Source organism: Brienomyrus brachyistius, unplaced genomic scaffold (assembly GCF_023856365.1).
Source record: "Brienomyrus brachyistius isolate T26 unplaced genomic scaffold, BBRACH_0.4 scaffold52, whole genome shotgun sequence".
Taxonomy (NCBI): Eukaryota; Metazoa; Chordata; class Actinopteri; order Osteoglossiformes; family Mormyridae; genus Brienomyrus; species Brienomyrus brachyistius.
Window position 1 is genome coordinate 1013343 of NW_026042327.1, and position 21536 is coordinate 1034878.

The 21536-nt window shown below is 44.0% G+C and overlaps 1 protein-coding gene across 2 annotated transcripts in view; it reads right to left on the bottom strand.

Annotated features, from left to right (window-relative positions):
• Window positions 1-21536, bottom strand: part of LOC125723834 (NACHT, LRR and PYD domains-containing protein 12-like) — a 360722-nt gene that overhangs the window by 322587 nt on the left and 16599 nt on the right. For both annotated transcript variants that reach the window (XR_007386982.1, XM_049000667.1), the window contains 5 exons: window positions 14849-15022; window positions 14299-14472; window positions 13418-13591; window positions 727-900; window positions 566-612 (listed from right to left, as the gene is read on the bottom strand). Coding sequence is in view for 1 of the 2 variants with exons in the window: in XM_049000667.1 (XP_048856624.1) it covers window positions 566-612; window positions 727-900; window positions 13418-13591; window positions 14299-14472; window positions 14849-15022 (743 nt within the window). In the remaining variant the exon portion in view is untranslated. The remainder of the gene's footprint in view (window positions 1-565; window positions 613-726; window positions 901-13417; window positions 13592-14298; window positions 14473-14848; window positions 15023-21536) is intronic.

Below are 21536 nucleotides of genomic sequence, written 5' to 3' on the forward strand. Positions count from 1 at the left end.
GGCTCCCCTGGTTTAAGGGATTCAGTGACCAATCAGTAATATTCTCTCATGAATTTTAAGGAATGTTCCAGAACCACCCTGTAAAAATGCAAATTCATATTTTGCACTTGAGGAGAGAGTCCGGTCTCACTGCATACAGGTGCCTCCTTAGGACAATACTAACGAATCTCTCACAGAAAACACATACACTCACGGCATGCGCAAAAAGAACAAATGCAAAGGATTCTTTTTTTGTGAAATTAAATATGTATAACTAATTCATAATATATTTAACCATCCTACACTCCCACACAAACACGAAGATAATACAAGCAGCTATAAAGCATTTGTAAAAAATATTTTAAAAACCGATTAAATTAATTGATACTGTTTTGGTGATGATTTTGATTTTTTGTTTCGCGTTTGGATGTTTGTCTAAAATGACATGAAACTCACCTAAACACAAACATGGAAATCCATCTACACACAGTGCAAAAAGCCACTCATCACAACAATTGTGTGAATACAACCATAACATACAGTAGTATTCATGGTATTATTAATAAAAACATGCAAAGACACTTACATTTCTGTAAGCCTGCTCTGGTCCTGCACTCTCCACCGTAATCCACACTACAGGAGAAGCAGAATGACATAGTACTGCTGTATCCATTTATTAATTGGTGCCTCTTCTTCACATACATGCATAAGTATCTGTAGCGTGTCAGACACACACTCTGTACTCACTTCAGCTTCTCCAGTTTACAGCTGGGATCCTCCAGTACAGCAGAGAGCAGCTTCACTCCTGAGTCTCCTGGGTGATTGTAGCTCAGGTCCAGCTCTCTCAGGTATGAGGGGTTTGACCTCAGAGCTGATGCCAGGGAAGAACAGCCTTCTTCTGTGACTCTACAGCCTGACAGTCTGCAGAAAGATGGGAAAAAATCCACAATAAATAAGATCACCTGACCATTACAAGCATTACTTTTAAGCAAAAGTGACTCCTCTAATAAATATTTCAATAATCACGCAAAATTAACATCATTTGAACATTTTATAAGAACCTATACTTCTCAGAACCAGATCCAGTTGATATAGAATCATTTACAAATAATCTAGACTTACCCATATTAACCAATGAAACAGCAGATGCCCTTGATGCCAGAGGTGGAGATTTCAGGTCCAGAGAGTACAAATCCAGACCAAGATTTTGTTTCAACCAACCAGATGAATATAAAGAGTCACAGTCACAGAGACTCAACTGGTTTGTTGAAACAAAATCTTGGTCTGGATTTGTACTCCCTACACCTGAAATCTCCACCTCTGCTTGATGCATCATTAACATCAGAAGAACTCCATAAGGTCCTCAACCAAATGCCTAACAACCAATCGCCAGACCAGGTGGTTACCCTGCAGAAATGTATAGGCCATTACAGTGTTATTGAAACCTGATAAAGACCAAACACAGCCCTCCAGTTACCCGCCATTACAGTGTTATTGAAACCTGATAAAGACCAAACACAGCCCTCCAGTTACCGGCCATTACAGTGTTATTGAAACCTGATAAAGACCAAACACAACCCTCCAGTTACCCGCCACTCTCAGTAATGAATGAACTTGAAAATCATTACAAAAGCTCTCGCCACTCAGTTACACAGAGTCATTCCTACTATAATCCATCCTGATCAGACAGATTTCATCAAGACAAGAAATGCCTCAGACAAAATCCATAGATTATTTAATTTAATCAATGCTGCTCAGCATACCCATACTAAAACCATGATTACATCATTAGATGCAGAAACGGCATCTGACAGTCAGTTGGACATTCTTCTTTAATACATTGCATAGATTTGGCTTCGGAGAATCGTTCACCCACTGGGTTAAAATACTGTACACCTCACCCAAAGCTGCAGTGTCACAGATGGGATGACATCACCTGCATTCACACTCCGACGAGGAAGACGGCCTGCATGCCTACTCTCTCCTTCACTGTTTGCCATCTTCATAGAAACAATTGTGGCAGCAATACGACAGAACAGTGAAATAAATGGAATTCATACTAATAACAACACAAAATTAATCTCTATGCAGATGATATCTTGCTGTTTTTACGAAACCCTCAATATATGAAATTTAAATTTTATTAATACCTTTTCAAATCTATCAAACTACACAATAAACTGGAAAAAAACACATAATATTCATACTGTCTGAAGATGCCAGGGAATCAGCTGATCAGGATGGTCCATTTCACACTGGAAATATCCGGTACTTGGGTATCTACATCTCCAACAGGCTGTCAGACTTGGTTACCCTCAACTACACCCCCTTACTCAAAACAATAGATGAGTCTCCCACTTGAATCAATAAAAATAAAATTACTCGTCCAGAATAATTTCAGAAAAATTCTTTCAAATTCTTAACTCATTAATGTCACATTTTTGCTGGAAAAACAAAAAGCGCAACATCAAACATTCCACATTACAGAAAAATAAATCTCAAGGTGGATTACAAGCTCATTTTCCTTAATTATTACTTAGCAAATCAACTGCAAGACTTAACTAAATGGTCACACTACAGCAGTAACAGCAGCTCATGGTTACAGCAGGAGCAGCTGTACTGTAAAAATCTCAGACATGCAGACTTATTCACAGTGACAAATACTGGCCTTCAGTTCAGTACAAAGTAATTCACATAAAACATGTGACTCAATATAAAAAGTAGTCAGTACTGATACCTGCTCACAGTGTACAATGGGTGTCACCGATAATTATCTGCATGCTCTGTGGGCCTGTATACCTGCTCACAGTGTACAATGGGTGTCACAGATAATTATCTGCATGCTCTGTTGGCCTGTATACCTGCTCACAGTGTACAATGGGTGTCACAGATAATTATCTGCATGCTCTGTGGGCCTGTATACCTGCTCACAGTGTACAATGGGTGTCACAGATAATTATCTGCATGCTCTGTGGGCCTGTATACCTGCTCACAATGCACTATGGGTGTCACAGATAATTATCTGCATGCTCTGTTGGCCTGTATACCTGCTCACAGTGCACCATGGGTGTCACAGGTAATTACTGTATGTTCTCTATAGGTGAAAGATCTGGACTGCAGACAGGCCAATTCAGCACCCGGACTCTTCTGCCACGAAGCCATGCTGTTGTAATATCTGCAGTATGTGGTTTTGCATTGTCCTGCTGAAATACACAAGGCCTTCCCTGAAACAGACGTCCTCTGGAGGGGAGCAGGTGTTGCTCTAAAACCTTTGTATACCTTTCAGCATTCATAGTTCCTTCCAAAACATGCAACTGCTCATACCGTATGCACTTATGCACCCCCATACCATCAGAGATGCTGGCTTCTGAACTGAACGCTGATAACACGCTGGAAGGTCTCCCTCCTCTTTAGCCCGGAGGACACAGCGCCCTTCATTACCAACAAGAATGTCACATTTGGACTCGTCTGACCATAGAACACTTTCCCACTTTGAAACAGTCCATTTCAAATGAGTCTTGGCCCACAGGACACGACGGAGCTTCTGGACCGTGTTCAGATATGGCTTCCTTTTTGCATGATAGAGCTTTAGCTGGCATCTGCAGATGGCACGGCGGATTGTGTTTACCGACTGTGCTTTCTGGAAGTATTCCTGGGCCCATTTAGTAATGTCATTGACACAATCATGCCGATGAGTGATGCAGAGTCGTCTAAGGGCCCGAAGACCACTGGCATCCAATACAGGTCTTCGGCCTTGTCCCTTACGCACAGAGATATCTCCAGTTTCTCTCAATCTTTTGATGATGTTATGCACCGTAGATGATGAGATTTGCAAATCCTGTGCAATTTCACGTTGAGGAACATTGTTTTTAAAGTATTCCACAATCATTTTATACACTCTTTCACAGATTGGAGAGCCTCTGCCCATCTTTACTTCTGAGAGACTCTGCCTCTCTGACATCCCTTTTAATGCTAATCAGGTTACAGACCTGATATCAATTAACTTAATTAGTTGCTAGATGTTTTCCCAGCTGAATCTTTTTAAACTTTCTTGCTTTTTCAGGCATTTGTTGTCCCTGTAAGTCCCGACTCCCGACTTTTTTGGGACATGTAGCAGGCATCAAATTTGAAATGAGCTCATTTACTGGATAAAGGTGTACAATTTCCCAGTTTGAACATTTGTTATATTACGTATGTTCTGTTGTGAATAAAATATAGGCTGTTTTGAAAGTGTTTTATTTGTTATTTCATTCAAATTTAAAGAACTTTTCTGGAATTCTGGTTGTTTGTATGTTTGCAGAGGGTGGTGCAGTGGTTAGCACTGTTGCCTAACCCCTCTGGGACCCCGTTCGAGTCTCCGCCTGGGTCACATGTGTGTGACATGTTCTCCCCATGTCGTCACAGGGTTTCCTCCGGGTACTCCGGTTTCCCCCCACAGTCCAAAAACATGCTGAGGCTAATTGGAGTTGCTAAATTGCCCGTAGGTGTGCATGCGTGAGTGACTGGTGTGTGAATGTGCCCTGCGATGGGCTGGCCCCCCATCCTGGGTTGTTCCCTACCTCTTGTCTATTGCTTCCGGGATAGGCTCTGTATCCCCTGCGACCCAGTAGGATAAGTGGTTTGTAAAATGGATGGATAGATGGATGTGTGTTTGCTGATGTTTGCAGCAAACTATTTTGTGGATAAAAGCTACGTCAACGCCCGCCCCCCCCTCCCCCCCTAACTTTTTTGCTGTTATTTTTATTAATTATTATTATTACTGTTTGATTCATGTATTGTATGTTTCAGTCATTACAGATATGTATGAAAGTGTGTTCGTGTAGGTATGGACATATATATGTATGTATTAATATACACTGCTCAAAAAAATTGAAGGAACACTTTTTAATCAGAGTATAGCATCAAGTCTTTTAAACTTCTGGGATATTGATCAGGTCAGTTAAGTAAGGGGCAACAATGAGACGACCCCCAAACCAGGAATTTAATTTAATTTCATTTAGTTTAACAGGTGGAGGCCACTGGCATTTTTCCCTCCTCAACTTTTCTGACAGTTTTTTCACTAGTTTTGCATTTGGCGACGGTCAGTGTCACTACTGGTAGCATGAGGCGATGCCTGGACCCTACAGAGGTTGCACAGGTAGTCCAACTCCTCCAGGATGGCGCATCAATACATGCCATTGCCAGAAGGTTTGCTGTGTCTCCCAGCACAGTCTCAAGGGCATGGAGGAGATTCCAGGAGACAGGCAGATACTCAAGGAGAGCTGACAGGGCCGTAGAAGGTCCTTAACATTTCAGCAGGACCAGTATCTGCTCCTTTGTGCAAGGAGGAACAGGATGAACACTGCTGGAGCCCTACAAAATGACCTCCATCAGGCCACTGGTGTGAATGTTTCTGATTGTTTGGTCAATGACAGACTTCATGACATTGGCTTGAGGGCCCAACGTCCTCTAGTGGACCCTGTGCTCACTGCCCAGCACCATGGAGCTCGATTGGCATTTGCCATAGAATACCAGAATTTGCAGGTCTGCTACTGCTGCCCTGTGCTTTTCACAGATGAGAGCAGGTTCACCCTGAGCACATGTGACAGACGTGAAAGGGTCTGGAGAAGCCATGGAGAACGTTATGCTCAGCATGACCGGTTTGGTGGTGGGTCAGTGATGGTCTGGGCAGGCATATCCATGGAGGGACGCACAGTCCTCTACAGGCTAGACAACATCACCTTGACAGCCATTAGGTATCAGGATGAAATCCTTGAACCCATTGTCAGACCCTATGCTGGTGCAGTGGGTCCTGGGTTTCTCCTGGTGCACAACAATGCCCGGCCTCATGTGGCAAGAGCATGTAGGCAGTTCCTGGAGGATGAAGGAATTGATACCATTGACTGCCCCCCACAGACATTATGTTTCGTCCATTCGATGCCACCAGGTTGCACCTCAGACTGTCCAAAAGCTCAGTGATACCCTGGTCCAGATCTGAGAGGAGATCCCCCAGGACACCATCCGTGGTCTCATTAGGACCATGCCCCGACATTGTCAGGCATGCATACAACCACGTGGGGGCCATACAAACTACTGAGTATGATTCTGAGTTACTGTAATGAAATTTCAACAAAATGGACTAGCCTGCCACATCATTTTTCACTTTGATTTTCGGGGTGTCTTTGAATTCAGCCCTCTGTAGGTTGATAATTTCATTTCCATCAAACGATGTGGCATCCTTTCGTTCCTAACACATTACCCAGTCTACATCAGTATAGATATCCAGCGTGATTTTTTCCCCATTGATATCTGATGTGTTTTCAAAGTGTTCCTTTAATTTTTTTGAGGAGTGTATATGTGTGATAATTTTTTATTTACTAATTTCTTTTTGACAATTACGGCTCCAATCATCCAGAATCATCATATATAAATAGAATCCTTCGTTTTTTACTTTTTTGCATATATCTCTTTTTCTTTTCCTCACCCCTCTACGACTCCTCACATGAAATACTGACTTTACTCGCCCCCCCATTCCTGCCACTTCAACTAGCTTCTACTTTGGGGTAGTGGTTCTTTTCTCCTGTGCCTCTGGGTGGGGCAGGTCACCTAGTGCACTGGGGGTGGGGAGTCGCAGACACTTACCCTGTCACAGACACTCTCACAGACACATACACTGTCACAGACACTCTCACACACACGTACCCTGTCACAGACACTCTCACACACGCGTACCCTGCCACAGACACTGTCACACACGTACCCTGCCTCAGACACTCTCACACACACGTACCCTGTCACAGACACTCTCACACACACGCGTACCCTGTCGCAGACACTCTCACACACACGTACTCTGCCACAGACACTCTCATACACACGTACTCTGCCGCAGACACTCTCACACACATGTACCCTGTCACAGACACTCTCAAACACACGTACTCTGCCGCAGACACTCTCACACACATGTACCCTGTCACAGACACTCTCACACACACGTACCCTGCCACAGACACTCTCATACACACGTACTCTGCCGCAGACACTCTCACACACACGTACCCTGCCACAGACACTCTCAAACACACGTACTCTGCCGTAGACACTCTCACACACATGTACCCTGCCACAGACACTCTCAAACACACGTACTCTGCCGCAGACACTCTCACACACATGTACCCTGTCACAGACACTCTCACACACATGTACCCTGTCACAGACACTCTCAAACACACGTACTCTGCCGCAGACACTCTCACACACACGTACCCTGCCACAGACACTCTCAAACACACGTACTCTGCCGTAGACACTCTCACACACATGTACCCTGCCACAGACACTCTCAAACACACGTACTCTGCCACAGACACTCTCACACACACGTACTCTGCCATAGACACTCTCAAACACACGTACTCTGCCGCAGACACTCTCACACACATGTACCCTGCCACAGACACTCTCACACACATGTACCCTGCCACAGACACTCTCAAACACACGTACTCTGCCACAGACACTCTCATACACACGTACCCTGCCACAGACACTCTGAAACACACGTACCCTGCCACAGACACTCTCACACACACGTACCCTGTCACAGACACTCTCATACACACGTACTCTGCCGCAGACACTCTCACACACATGTACCCTGTCACAGACACTCTCAAACACACGTACTCTGCCGCAGACACTCTCAAACACACGTACTCTGCCGCAGACACTCTCATAGACGCGTACCCTGCCACAGACACTCTTACACACACGTATCCTGCCGCAGACACTCTCACACACACGTACCCTGCCGCAGACACTCTCATACACACGTACTCTGCCGCAGACACTCTCACACACATGTACCCTGTCACAGACACTCTCAAACACACGTACTCTGCCGCAGACACTCTCACACACATGTACCCTGTCACAGACACTCTCACACACACGTACCCTGCCACAGACACTCTCATACACACGTACTCTGCCGCAGACACTCTCACACACATGTACCCTGTCACAGACACTCTCAAACACACGTACTCTGCCGCAAACACTCTCACACACACGTACCCTGCCACAGACACTCTCAAACACACGTACTCTGCCGTAGACACTCTCACACACATGTACCCTGCCACAGACACTCTCAAACACACGTACTCTGCCACAGACACTCTCACACACACGTACCCTGCCACAGACACTCTCAAACACACGTACTCTGCCGCAGACACTCTCACACACATGTACCCTGCCACAGACACTCTCACACACATGTACCCTGCCACAGACACTCTCAAACACACGTACTCTGCCACAGACACTCTCATACACACGTACCCTGCCACAGACACTCTGAAACACACGTACCCTGCCACAGACACTCTCACACACATGTACCCTGTCACAGACACTCTCAAACACACGTACCCTGCCACAGACACTCTCATACACATGTACCCTGCCACAGACACTCTGAAACACACGTACTCTGCCACAGACACTCTCACACACACGTACCCTGCCACAGACACTCTGAAACACACGTTCTCTGCCACAGACACTCTCATACACATGTACCCTGCCACAGACACTCTGAAACACACGTACCCTGTCACAGACACTCTCACACACATGTACCCTGTCACAGACACTCTCAAACACACGTACCCTGCCACAGACACTCTCATACACATGTACCCTGCCACAGACACTCTGAAACACACGTACTCTGCCGCAGACACTCTCACACACATGTACCCTGTCACAGACACTCTCAAACACACGTACCCTGCCACAGACACTCTCATACACATGTACCCTGCCACAGACACTCTGAAACACACGTACTCTGCCACAGACACTCTCACACACACGTACCCTGCCACAGACACTCTCATACACATGTAGCCTGCCACAGACACTGTCAAACACACGTACTCTGCCACAGACACTCTCACGCACACGTACCCTGTCACAGGCACTCTCACACACACGTACCCTGCCGCAGACACTCTCACACACGTGTATCCTGCCACAGACACACGGCAAATGACAAACGGGACCAAACTGTTTGTCCGTTATAAGCGAAATTCTATTGTATGTGAGTCCGCTATATCCGATGCTTTTTGTGGAGGTTCTTAAAGGCGCACGACCAGCAGACCTCATCTGTTATAGATGATATTCCGTTATAAGCGAGTCCATTATAACGGGATTATACTGCACCTCCAACTCCACCTAGCAGACATACCTATGAGGAGATTGAGGTATGGACTGATTCTGTTCGTGTTTGGACTAAACACCCCGGGATTCAAATACAACGTCCACCGTGATTCACCCACATTATTGTTGTGCCACAGGTGAACTGCACAAACATGTTTTTTCACTGATCACTTATATAACTTGTTTCTCACAGAAAGAGCTAGAACACCTATCTTGCCTTTCCCAGCGGAAAGGGATGCTTATCTTTTCTCTCCCAGGGGAAAAGGGAAAGCCTTGCCCAAAATGCTTCGTAACCGCAAGTGCAAACAGCCTCACCTGGACAGGAATTGGAGAATAAACAGCATATTCCCTGAGGAAGGGGGTGAGCCTGGCCAGGTCGCCCCCTCCCCGCACGCGTACCACTCCAGATTTAGCATAAAGGAAGGGGGAGAGCTCAGCACTGACCGGAGATCAGCCGTGGGATAGAGCGCGCATCGCCCGGCACTTCTCAGGAATCACGTGTTGGTCTCCTGCCAGGACTGAAAGGGGCTCCCCAGTCCGTGTGTGAAGGTGGGTGATTATAGCACGTCCGAGTGTAGATGGCTTGTGGCTACTTTTTCATTTTATTAATTAGTGGGATTACCTATCATCCATCCATCCATCCATTTTTCAAACCACTTATCCTACTGGGTCGCGGGGGGTACGGAGCCTATCCCGGAAGCAATGGGCACGAGGCAGGGAACAACCCAGGATGGGGGGCCAGCCCATCGCAGGGCACACTCACACACCATGCACTCACGCACGCATTCCTATGGGCAATTTAGCAAGTCCAATTAGCCTCAGCATGTTTTTGGACTGTGGGGGGAAACCGGAGTACCTGGAGGAAACCCCACGACGACATGGGGAGAACATGCAATCTCCATACACATGTGACCCAGGCGGAGACTCGAACCCAGGTCCCAGAGGTGTGAGGCAACAGTGCTAACCACTGCACCACCATGCTGCCCCCGATTACCTATCAATGCTTATGAAATATATCATAATTTTGTGTATATTTTAAGAAATATTTCTGAACGGACCAAAGCGAACCTCATTGTTCCTTCGACATCCCTATATCCCCCTCTCACATTAAAACAATATTCTAGGTGGGGTCTTACCAAGGAATTGTATAATCTTAGCATTACTTCATTTAAATTAAACTCCACACACCTAGAGATGTAACCCAACATCCTATTGGCCTTTTTAATTGCTTCCCCACACTGGTGAGAGTGGGACATGGAAGCATCAACATACTGACTGAGGTCTTTCTCATAATTAGTAACCTTTATTTCAGTGAAACCCATAAAAAATCTGTACTTTATATTTCTGCTCCCTGCATAAATTACCTTACATTTATCTATATTAAATTTAATCTGCCAGGTATCAGCCCAGTCGCTAATTAAATAAAGATCCCGTTGTAGCCTCTCCGCTGCTAGATCAGTATTTGCAACATCATCCACCTTCGTGTCGTTTGTAAATTTAACTAGTTTACTGTATGTATTGGTGTCAATATCATTAATGTAAATTAGGAACAATAGTGATCCTAAAATTGAACCCTGCGGTACCCCACTATGAACACAGGCCCACTGTGACATTGTGCCTCTAATAACTACCTGCTGCTTCCTGTCAGTTAACCAGTTTTCAATCCAAGTTGCTACAGTTCCTAAAATCCCTGCAGCTTTGAGCTTAAGCAAGAGCTGTTTGAGGGGGACAACATCAAAGGCCTTCTGCAAATCTAAGTACATTTTGTGACCAAGTTCTATTTTTGCTTCCTCAAAGAACACAAGTAGATTAGTTAAACAGGATCTACTTCTCCTAAATCCAGGTTGGCTACCCCTCAGAATGTTATTTGTATCCAGGTTATTTGTATCCATAACTTTTCCAGTTATGCAAGTTAAAGTAATTGGCCTGTAGTTTGCTGGATTACATCTATCCCCTTTTTTGAATATGGGTGCTATATTAGCATACTTCCAATCATAAGGTACCTCACGTGCAAATAAGGATTTCGGAAACAGTAAAGTTAAAGGTTGGCTAATAATAACCCTCATTTATTTTAAAACTATAGGTAAGATGCCATCAGGACCCTGTGATTTATTTATTTTGAGCTTAGCCAGGCTTTGTACCACATCAGCCTCAGTTATACATACATGCCCTCCGCAATTATTGGCACCCCTTTGTACAAGGGGTAAGAAAAAATCCACCTTCTGGTGAAGTTGCTTCATCTCACACGGAAAAAATGAGAAAAATCCAACCTTTAATTAAAATCAATTTATCTGAAGAAAAATCTAATCCTTCATCAAGAAATAATTATTTTTAACAAAAACACATGAGCCACGATTATTGGCAGCCCTGCAAATTATAGTGAACACAATGTAACTGAAGCATGTTTCCCATGTAAATTATACATATTTGAGTTGATTGGAGTGAGTAGGAGCCTTCAAGCTGTAATCCATGACTTCCTGAGTAACTGGGGTACAAACATGAGGAGACACAGAGGCCAAATTCCCTTAGTCATCCATCAACATGGGAAAGATAAGAGACACACAGACCAAATGAGGGAGAAGTGTGCTGACCTTCATAAGTCAGGGAATGTGGATTAAAAAATAGCTACTCACCTTAAAATGCCAATTTCTACTCTTAGGGCAATAATTAAAAATTGGGCATTAACTGGAACTGTTAGAAACCTGCCTGAAAGAGGACCCAAGTTTATTTTGCCCCCACATACAGTGAGGAGGATCGTAAGAGAGACAAAAAATCCCCAAGGATGACTGTTAGTCAATTACCAGACAAAGTAAAACCTTGGGGTTACCATGTCTCCAAAAAACCATCAGACGCCCCCTTCATGCTAACAGACGTTTTGAAAGTTATGACAGAAAGAAGCTTTTTCTGTCATTTACTTAAAATGTTAGTGCCAGGAGTTTGCAAAACATTATACAACTTTGACTGGAATCAAATTCAACTGTCTGATGAAACAAAAATGCTTTTTGGCAATAAACATTCAAGGTGGGTTTGGCGTAAAAAGAAGGATGGTTATAATGAAATGAACCTTATCCCAGCGGTAAGATATGGTGGAGGTTCTGTGATGTTTTGGAGCTGTTTTTCCTCCAAAAACCCTGGAAACCTCGTTAGGGTACATGGCACTATGGGGTCCATGAAATACCAGGATATTTTATATCAAAATTTGGCTGCTGCTGCCAGGAAACAAAAACTGGGCCTTCATTGGATCTTCCAGCAGGACGGTGATCCTAAGCACATGTCCAAATCAACATAAAAATGGTCAGCTGACCGCAGAATCAAGCTTCTGCCATGGCCATCTCAGTCCCCTGACCTGAACCCCACTGAAAACATGTGGGCTGAGCTGAAGAGGAGAGGGCCGAGGACCCTGGGTGATCTGGAGAGATTCTGTAAAGAGGAATGGTCTCAGATGCCCTGCTCTGTATTCTCCAACCTTATAAAATGTTATAGGAGACTCAGTGCTGTTATACTGGCAAAGGGAGACTGTACAGAGTATTAAAAGCAGGGCTGCCAATAATCGTGGCTCATGTGTTTTTGTTGAAAATAATTATTTCTTGATGAAGGATTTGTTTTTCTTTGAATGAATTTATTTCAATGAAAGGTTGGATTTTTTAAAATTTTTTCAGTGTGAGATGAAGCTGGTTCACCAAAAGGTGGATTTTTTTCTAATCCTTTTTACAAATCTTTACGAGGGGGGCAATAATTGTGGAGGGACTGTATATTGTTTATATACGACACTGTATTTGTACAAAATGGTGGTAGGTTAATCATGTCCTCTACTGTGAACACCCGTGTAAAATAATCATTAAACTCATTTACTATATCAGTTTTCATTTTCAATTATAAGGCCCTTACTATCCTGCAGATTAGTGATTTCAGCTTTTACAGCTCTTTTGGAGTTAAAATATTGGAAGAAACTTATAATGCCATCCTTAACCTCCAATGCAATCTTCCTTTCGACATTCCACTTACTGTAGCGAGTCTAATGTTATTTTTTAAGTCAACCTGTAGACTTAGATACTCCTGCTTTATTTTGAAATCATTAGTTATTTTCTACCTTAGTATTTCCAGCATACAGTGTGAAATACCCAGTAATACTCACCTCACTACCCCCAGTTTACAGTGTGGAATACCCAGTAAGACTGACCTTAGTAACTCCAGTTTACAGTGTGGAATACCCAGTCAGACTGACCTCAGTATCTCCAGTTTACAGTGTAAGTCCCCCAGTCCAGCAGAGAGCAGCTTCACTCCTGAGTCCTGCAGGTCATTGTCACTCAGGTCCAGCTCTCTCAGGGGTGAGGAGTTTGATCTGAGAGCTGAAGCCAGTGCCTCACAGCATTTCTCTGTGAGTTCACACCGGCCCACCCTTAAAAAGATTAAACACTTTCAAATCCAGTTTTTACACTGCAGCACTGTATTCAAATGAGGAGAATAAGGGCCATGACATAATGGATTTTCAGAAAACAATTAAATTATTAAAAATAATTTTAACAATCATTCCGATTCTGTTTGGTGTCCATTATTTTTTTGTCCATAACACGTTAAAGTCAGCATGTTTATCTGTAACAGTGCTGTTAACTTTGCTAACCAACACAAATGTTTTGCATGGATTATATGTGTCACGCCCAGCTCGTGTGATCCTCGTGTGCCACGCCCCCTCATTAACCACGTCTGCTGCCCCGATTCTGACCAGCTGTTTCCTGTTATTTCGGCTTGTCTTGTGTATTTCAGTCCGTGTTCAGGTCTGTTTCCCTAGATCTGTCATTGATGTTGTGAGCCGTGTTTCCTCGTCTGCCCTTAATAAACCCCGTTTGCTCGTCTTCACGGCTCCACTGCCCTGTCTGCCTGCTCCTCCGCTCAGCGGACGTCACAATATGGTTGAATGGATGTTTTCTGCTTCCCTGCTTAATTATTGCTAACATGGATCGAGGGCTGATAAGATTGTGGGATATAAGGAAGTAGGAGAAGAAAACAGAAGCTGTTTGTGTTTGTTTATTATGTAACTGCTGAAAGGCATTGTGGGTTTTCTTGGTGTCCAGTTACTTTTGTGTAAACTGCATATTCTGTACTCACTGCAGCTTCTCCAGTTTACAGCTGGGATCCTCCAGTACAGCAGAGAGTAGCTTCACTCCTGAGTCTCCTGGGTGATTGTAGCTTAGGTCCAGCTCTCTCAGGTGTGAGGGGTTTGACCTCAGAGCTGAAGCCAGGTAAGAACAGCCTTCTTCTGTGACTCTACAGCCTGACAGCCTGCAGAGAAAGACAGAAACTCCCCAGTAAATAATATCACCTCACCATTATAATTATTAAATATATGTGATGCTCTAATAAATAATTCCAGTATTACAGTTTAGTGTCTAAGACAAGGCAGGACCCCTCCTCCCTTTCCCTTAGCTAATTACTCACTATCTCCTCTTTATAGTGTGGAATACACAGTAATACTTACCTCAGTATCTAAAGCGTACAGTGTGGAATACCCAATATTACTGACCTCAGTATCTCCAGTTTGTGGTTTGGAATACCCAGCAATACTGGCCTCAGTATCCCCAGTTTACAGTGTGGAATATCCAGTAATACTGGCCTCAGTATCTCCAGTTTGCGGTGTGGAATATCCAGTAATACTGACCTCAGTATCTCCAGTTTACAGTGTAAATCCCCCAGTGCAGCAGAGAGCAGCTTCACTCCTGAATCCTCCAGGTTATTGTCACTCAGGTCCAGCTCTCTCAGGGGGGAAGAGTTTGATCTGAGAGCTGAAGTCAGCACTTCACAGTGTTTATCTATGAGATCACAGCTGTTCAGCCTGAAACAGAAAACACTTTAAGACACAGACATATATGTTGCACACTTGGATAAAATGGATAACTTCCAGGCATGCGTCGGGTTCTTTTTAATAATAATGTGATTTCTTTCACTTCAACGGAAACAAGCACTGTGTTATAAGCACACAAAAACAAACAAAAACCGTTTGTTAATCAGTATTCTCTGCGGCGATTCTTTTTCTTCAGTCCTCTGCCTACGCCAGCACACTCTTCGCCCGCTGCTTTTCGGACCTCTCTTTAGCTGCCCGACGTGCCTGCGTGTGCTCCTTTCTGTTTCTCTGCCTGACCGAATTACACCACACTTGTCTCCGTCCTAAACCCATTAGCCACACAGTACCTTACAATATTGCAATAGGATGAACAATGCAATTAACACTATAAAATAACAACATTGAATACCATACTTAGCATACAGGAAAATAATAATGGCTCCACATATACACATCCTACACATTAGTAAAATACAAAGCATTACAATAAGCATTTGTTTTCAGTATAATTAGCAGCACAGCTTACACTTCAAAATGAATTATAGTCTGCAGAGTGTTCTGTGCGTCCTGACAGTCTGCTGCAGTCATATGATCACTAATTGTGAGTCAGTGCATCTTTGCTCAAAACTAGAGGTAAAACATTAAGTACAAGCTATAGGAATACATAGGAACACATCAACAGCAAGATGGACGTGAACCTCCCATAACAGTCAGACCAGTGTTCCCAGTGCAGTCCTTAGCCATCTTTCTGCCAGGTGTCCCTACACTCGACACGTATCACTGAAAGGAGGAGATGTGAACATTCCCAGCAGCTAATGCAGCAGCAACTGGCACTTGGATTCCTGATCCCATGAGTAAAATCCTTTTTCTCCCTGTATTGTTATACCTGGGAACATGTCAAATCACCAATTACATCTGGGTGATATGATGATATTATCGGTAATGAGCGTAATCAGACAAGTATCCCGGTGTCGATATCTGACAGTGACTAACCGGCGATTATCGTCTTTGCTGGGGAAACGCGCTTAGGCTACATACAAAGCAAGATTACAGAAGGATTCATGATTTGCTTTCAGTTCAGCCTTCTAGCCAAAGATTCTGAAGCAGTTAAAAAGAAACATTGCACAGAATTTCACAAGCATTGTCCATTGCAGTAACCATGCGTTCGCCATTCTTGTAAGTTCAGTATTGTCACATCAGCAACTTCTATCTCTGAGTCAGCAGCCAGAATGTCAGTCATTCAAGTGCAGCTTTCTGGTGGGAATTTTGAGCTTCCCAACTCAGTTTTTCATATCTTAGTCTCAGGCACGGCTTTAAGTGTGTCCCTGACCCCGCCAGGGCTGTGATTAGGATTGGTTGCTAACTGTTTAATAAAGGTGGTTAAAAGTAAACTCTCTCTCTCATCTATCTATCTGAATCAATCAATCATTATTTATATAGCGCATTTTAGCCACAGCGTTTATAAAGAATTTTGCAAACATTTAAAAAGAAGAAAAAGAAATTCAAATAAGCTCAGAATAAATAACAATAAGCGCAAAAGAAATAAAAATAGAGTAAAAATGTTTTAAAAAAATAAAATTAAAAACCATCATAAAGGACTTTAAATACCCATCTCCTCTTTAAGGGCCCCTCCTCAAAGGGGCCTCTAGCCCCTATGTCTTCTGGGGGAAGCGACCGCCCCCCCACAATTACTGATATTAATAAAAGCATAAAATAATAAAACTGATTATCATAGGGGGGCGGCATGGTGGTGCAGTGGTTAGCACTGTTGACTCACACCTCTGGGACCCGGGTTCGAGTCTCCGCCTGGATCACATGTGTGCGGAGTTTGCATGTTCTCCCCATGTCGTCGTGGGGTTTCCTCCGGGTACTCCAGTTTCCCCCCACAGTCCAAAGACATGCTGAGGCTAATTGGAGTTGCTAAATTGCCCGTAGGTGTGCATGCGTGAGTGAATGGTGTGTGAGTGTGCCCTGCGATGGGCTGGCCCCCCATCCTGGGTTGTTCCCTGCCTCGTGCCCATTGCATCCGGGATAGGCTCCAGACCCCCCGCGACCCAGTAGGACAAGCGGTTTGGAAAATGGATGGATGGATGATTATCATAGATTATTATATGCGTTGGTGAAAAGATGCCTTTTCAGCCTAGTTTTGAAAGTACTGAGACATTCAGTAGCTCTCAGGTTTTCTGGGAGAGAGTTCCAGAGTTTGGGCCCATAGTGACTAAAAGCTTTCCCTCCCCAGCCGGGTTTTAGGAATAATCAGTAAATTACTACCGGATGATCTGACTGATCTGCCTGGGACATACCTTACAGTCATGTTACTGAGGCAGGACAGAGCTAAACAACGTAAATATTTACAAATTATTTTGAACTTTAAAATCAATCCTAGAAGACAGAGGAAGCCAGTGCAGGGATGTGAGAGCAGGTGTGATGTGATCCCTGTGACTGGTGCGTGTTAACACTCCGCCAGCGGCATTACAGTAATCTATTCTACTAGAAAGAAAAGTAGGTATTATTTAATACTGCCAAGACCCCCTCCACTCTGCAAACAAGTAAACCAACTTCCTTTCATTCTAACAACCTAAGCAGTTCTGTTAACCTGCTTTATGACTTTATGGTCGTGTTTCCACAAACTGTGCTTGCTTTGCAGAACAGTATTTCCCTTTTAAGGTTACTCATTTTAAATCTGGTGTAGGATCACACATGCACATAGCACAGAGCTTAAATTCCAGGTGGCCTGAGACAAGGCCTACCCTGGTACGAGAGGTACTCGCTGGCCTAGGCATCAAAGGGGGGTTAGTGACCCCACACACACAGACACACTTAAACACACACAGATAACAAGGGAGGCCAGCACTCCAACTTTTATTGCTCAAAGTTTTAATGACCTATAGACAGCAGAGTGGACCTCAAGGATAGGGGTCCCTCGACTTGGCACACAACCCCCTCCCCAGACATCCTGCCTTACATACCACTCACCCAACACCCTAAAGAAAGTTTCTTTTAAGTTTGGCTGTTGTATATCTGTATATTTATTTACCCATGACTACTAGTCTCAATATACAGATAGGTTATGTTTGTAATGTGTCCTAACTTTCAAAGATTCTTTTTCTTTGACTGACAAACCATCCCCCCTTTTCTTTTCCACATTCCTCAGCAGCCCTTATCTGATCTTTGTATTCTACCATGCCTACCTAAGGGTAAGATGTGCTGCTGACATGAGAATATGTCATATAATGTCTGTATAAAGGGTAACCTCTGATTGAGGTGCAACCTAGACCACTTAGACCAGGGACTGGTGTGAGTAATATAACATAATGACATAATATAAGTAATCATTAATTAATCATTACAGATGGTATTTGGTGTGAACCACTAGGCTGGTATGGCATGTTTGGTATCAAACCGATAGAAAATCACTCCAGTTTTACACCACTTCAGCCTCTGTTCATTGAGTGCTCACAATAGTCCCTGCCTCTGTGCGATTTGGCTACTAAGCTCTAAAACCTCAAACTCGACTGAAATATCGTGAGGCTCCCTCTCATTGGCCGTGAGGGGAGCTTCGCTACCGATCGTTTACATTACCTGGTGATGCAGCTCGCTGGACGAACCTTCTAACCCAGGTTACTAAGCGATACTGGTAACTAGTGAATCCCATGTAAGTCTCACATTAACCGACTCACGGGGATTCACAATTGAGTTTGGAGGAACCAACCATTCAGCATAACATTTAGGTAATAAACATCATTAAATAATGATTAATTCAAATGTAATTGATTTCAAAACATATTGGTGGAGATATTAAAATTTACCTGAGCTAATAATTCCTACAATGGTGTCCCACAGGGATCAGTTCTGGGCCCGCTACTGTACACTGTATATATTGGTCACATTATCAGAAATCATGGTGTTGGGTTTCATTGTTTTGCTGATGATACACAGTTATATATATCTGTTAAGCCGGATGATGCATCACAGCTCTCGGTTAGAAGACTGTCGACTAGATATCCGGTGCTGGATGGCAAATAATTTCTTTATGTTAAACACAGAAAAACAGAAGTACTGTTAACTGGTCCGAAGGCAGCTCAAAATAAGTTTGACAACCTCAACCTTGGTGGTCTTCCTACCCGACCTGACACAGTGGTCAGAGATCTCGGTGTTCTGGTTGATTCACATTTATGTTTCGATGCTCACATAAAAAGCATCACTAAAGCTGTGTTCTATCATGTACGGAACCTCGCCAAGCTTCGGAAGATGCTCTCCTTTCATGAAGTGGAAACACTAAGACCTTTATAACTTCCGGGCTGGATACTGTAATGCCAGGCTGGATACTGTAATGCCTTCCTTTCTGGGTGCCCATCTGGATCCTCACATAAACTTCAGCTGAAAAAAAATGCAGCAGCCAGAGTTCTTACGAACACTAAAAAAATTGATTATATTAGCCCTGTTCTATGCTCCCTTCACTGGCTTCAGTTAGGTCTCAGATTAACTACAAAATACTGCTATTGATTTATAAAACACTGAATGGCCTTGCACCAGAATACCTTAGTAATCTGCTGGCCTTATACAACCCTCCTGGCTTTCTTCCATCATAAAGAGCAGGATATCTGTTAGTACCCAAGGCAGAAAGAGCTACAGCAGGCTGCAGAGCTTTCTCTTATAGAGCTCTTCAGCTGTGGAATAGTCTTCCAGCGGATGTGCGGGATTCAGGCTGACTCTCAATATTCAAGTCTAGACTAAAAACACTCCTGTTCAGTTTAGCTTATAGGGACACTAGTTCTAGCCCTAGCTAACTGCTCACTCCCAGTCAGACCTATAGTGTGAGGTGTAGAGCTGGGTGGGGATCGGTGCCATTGGCTTTGGATAAACTGAACTGTCAGTCTGTCACTCTAGCTTCACACCCCCTTGTGGAATTGGAGTGCTGACATTCAGGGACTCCCCATGCCTGTGTTCCCACCTGCCTCTCCCTCCTACTTATGCTGCCATGTCCTGCCAGATATCCTACCTACCCTGCTGTCTGTGACGTCTCCACTACCTGTGAGTCCTTCCGGCCTGCTCACCCTTCTGCCTGTGACATCTTCCCTGTTTACCCTGCTGCCGTATTACTGTTCGCCCTCCATCTGAAGCAGTTCCAGCACTTGCCTGTCATCACCTCTCTGCCCCCCGTGACTGAAATGTTAAGATAGTGATAATGTGAATTAGGACTTTGCCATCTTGATCATTTGACTTCCTCTGCTGCCCCCTGGAGGATGGGCTCCCCCTTTGAGTCTGGTTAGGGTTAGGGCTTCCTCTGCTGCCCCCTGGAGGATGGGCTCCCCCTTTGAGTCTGGTTCCTCCCAAGGATTCTTCTTTCTATGGAGCTTTTCCTCACCACTCTCCCCCCTGACTTGCTCACTGGGGGCTTTGGGCAGGGATGCTGTAAAGTGCTTTGAGGTGATGCAATGTTGTGAAAACACAGTACACAAATAAATCTGAACTGAACTGAATTTCCATTCATTCCCATTCCCACAATGTTCGGGGGGGGGGCAAAATGATTATTTATTACGATATGTTTAAACTAAATACACATTTTTTTACTTATCGCCCAGCCCTAACCAACAATACTCTAATCGGAGAGCTATCAGTCCTGTGAAATAGGCTTTTAGAAAATTGTTTGTTTGAATGATTTATGAATAATGATACTTCATTCACCCCCATGGGGAAATTGTCTTTTCGCCCCTCCCATCTTGATCTCCAAGAGACACACAGACACATATACAGGTGAGAGGAAGTTTGGGGGTCGCAGCGCAGGATCGGCCAGCATCCAGCACCCCTGCAGCTCAAGGACTCAGTGATGACATCACTCTGCCAGCCAGGAGATCTGAACCAGCGACCTTCCGCTTATGAACACAAAGTCTGAACCCAGAGAGTCACGCACCACACCCAGTATTTAAAGAAATGCTTCCTACAGCATCCAGAACTGAAACAAATATGAGTGGTTTTCCCACTATTAATGAAAACTGGACCATTCTGTATGATGCTGTATCTTTGGTTATTTGTTACACAAAGGATGGTCGTGGAAATCTTGCCTTTTTGTTTTTACTACATCACTACCTTCAGTTAATATAAACTAGATTAAAAAGGAACCTTTTTGATAAAAGAGGGGAAATAAATTACATGTATACATATTAATTTTATATTTTAAACAATGTTTCTCTATGTCTGCCGGACTAGATGTGTCGTTACATCCTCAGCCAGGTGCAGCTGAGGCCAACAGAGGGCGCCAGTGAGCAGCCAGATACAGCAGTCATACGGAAGCTCCCAGCTCTGGGCTCCATCACATGAACACGCCTGCTGACAATAACACTCACATACCACTGATACACCCTGTGGATAAAGAGCCCTCACTGTTTCTATAGCAGGTTAGGATGCTGTGCTGTGATCAGAAGGCAGACTGGATGGGAATGGAAACGTAGTAACAAACAAAAAGTGACATCACTACCTTCAGTCATTATAAAGGCTGTGATCA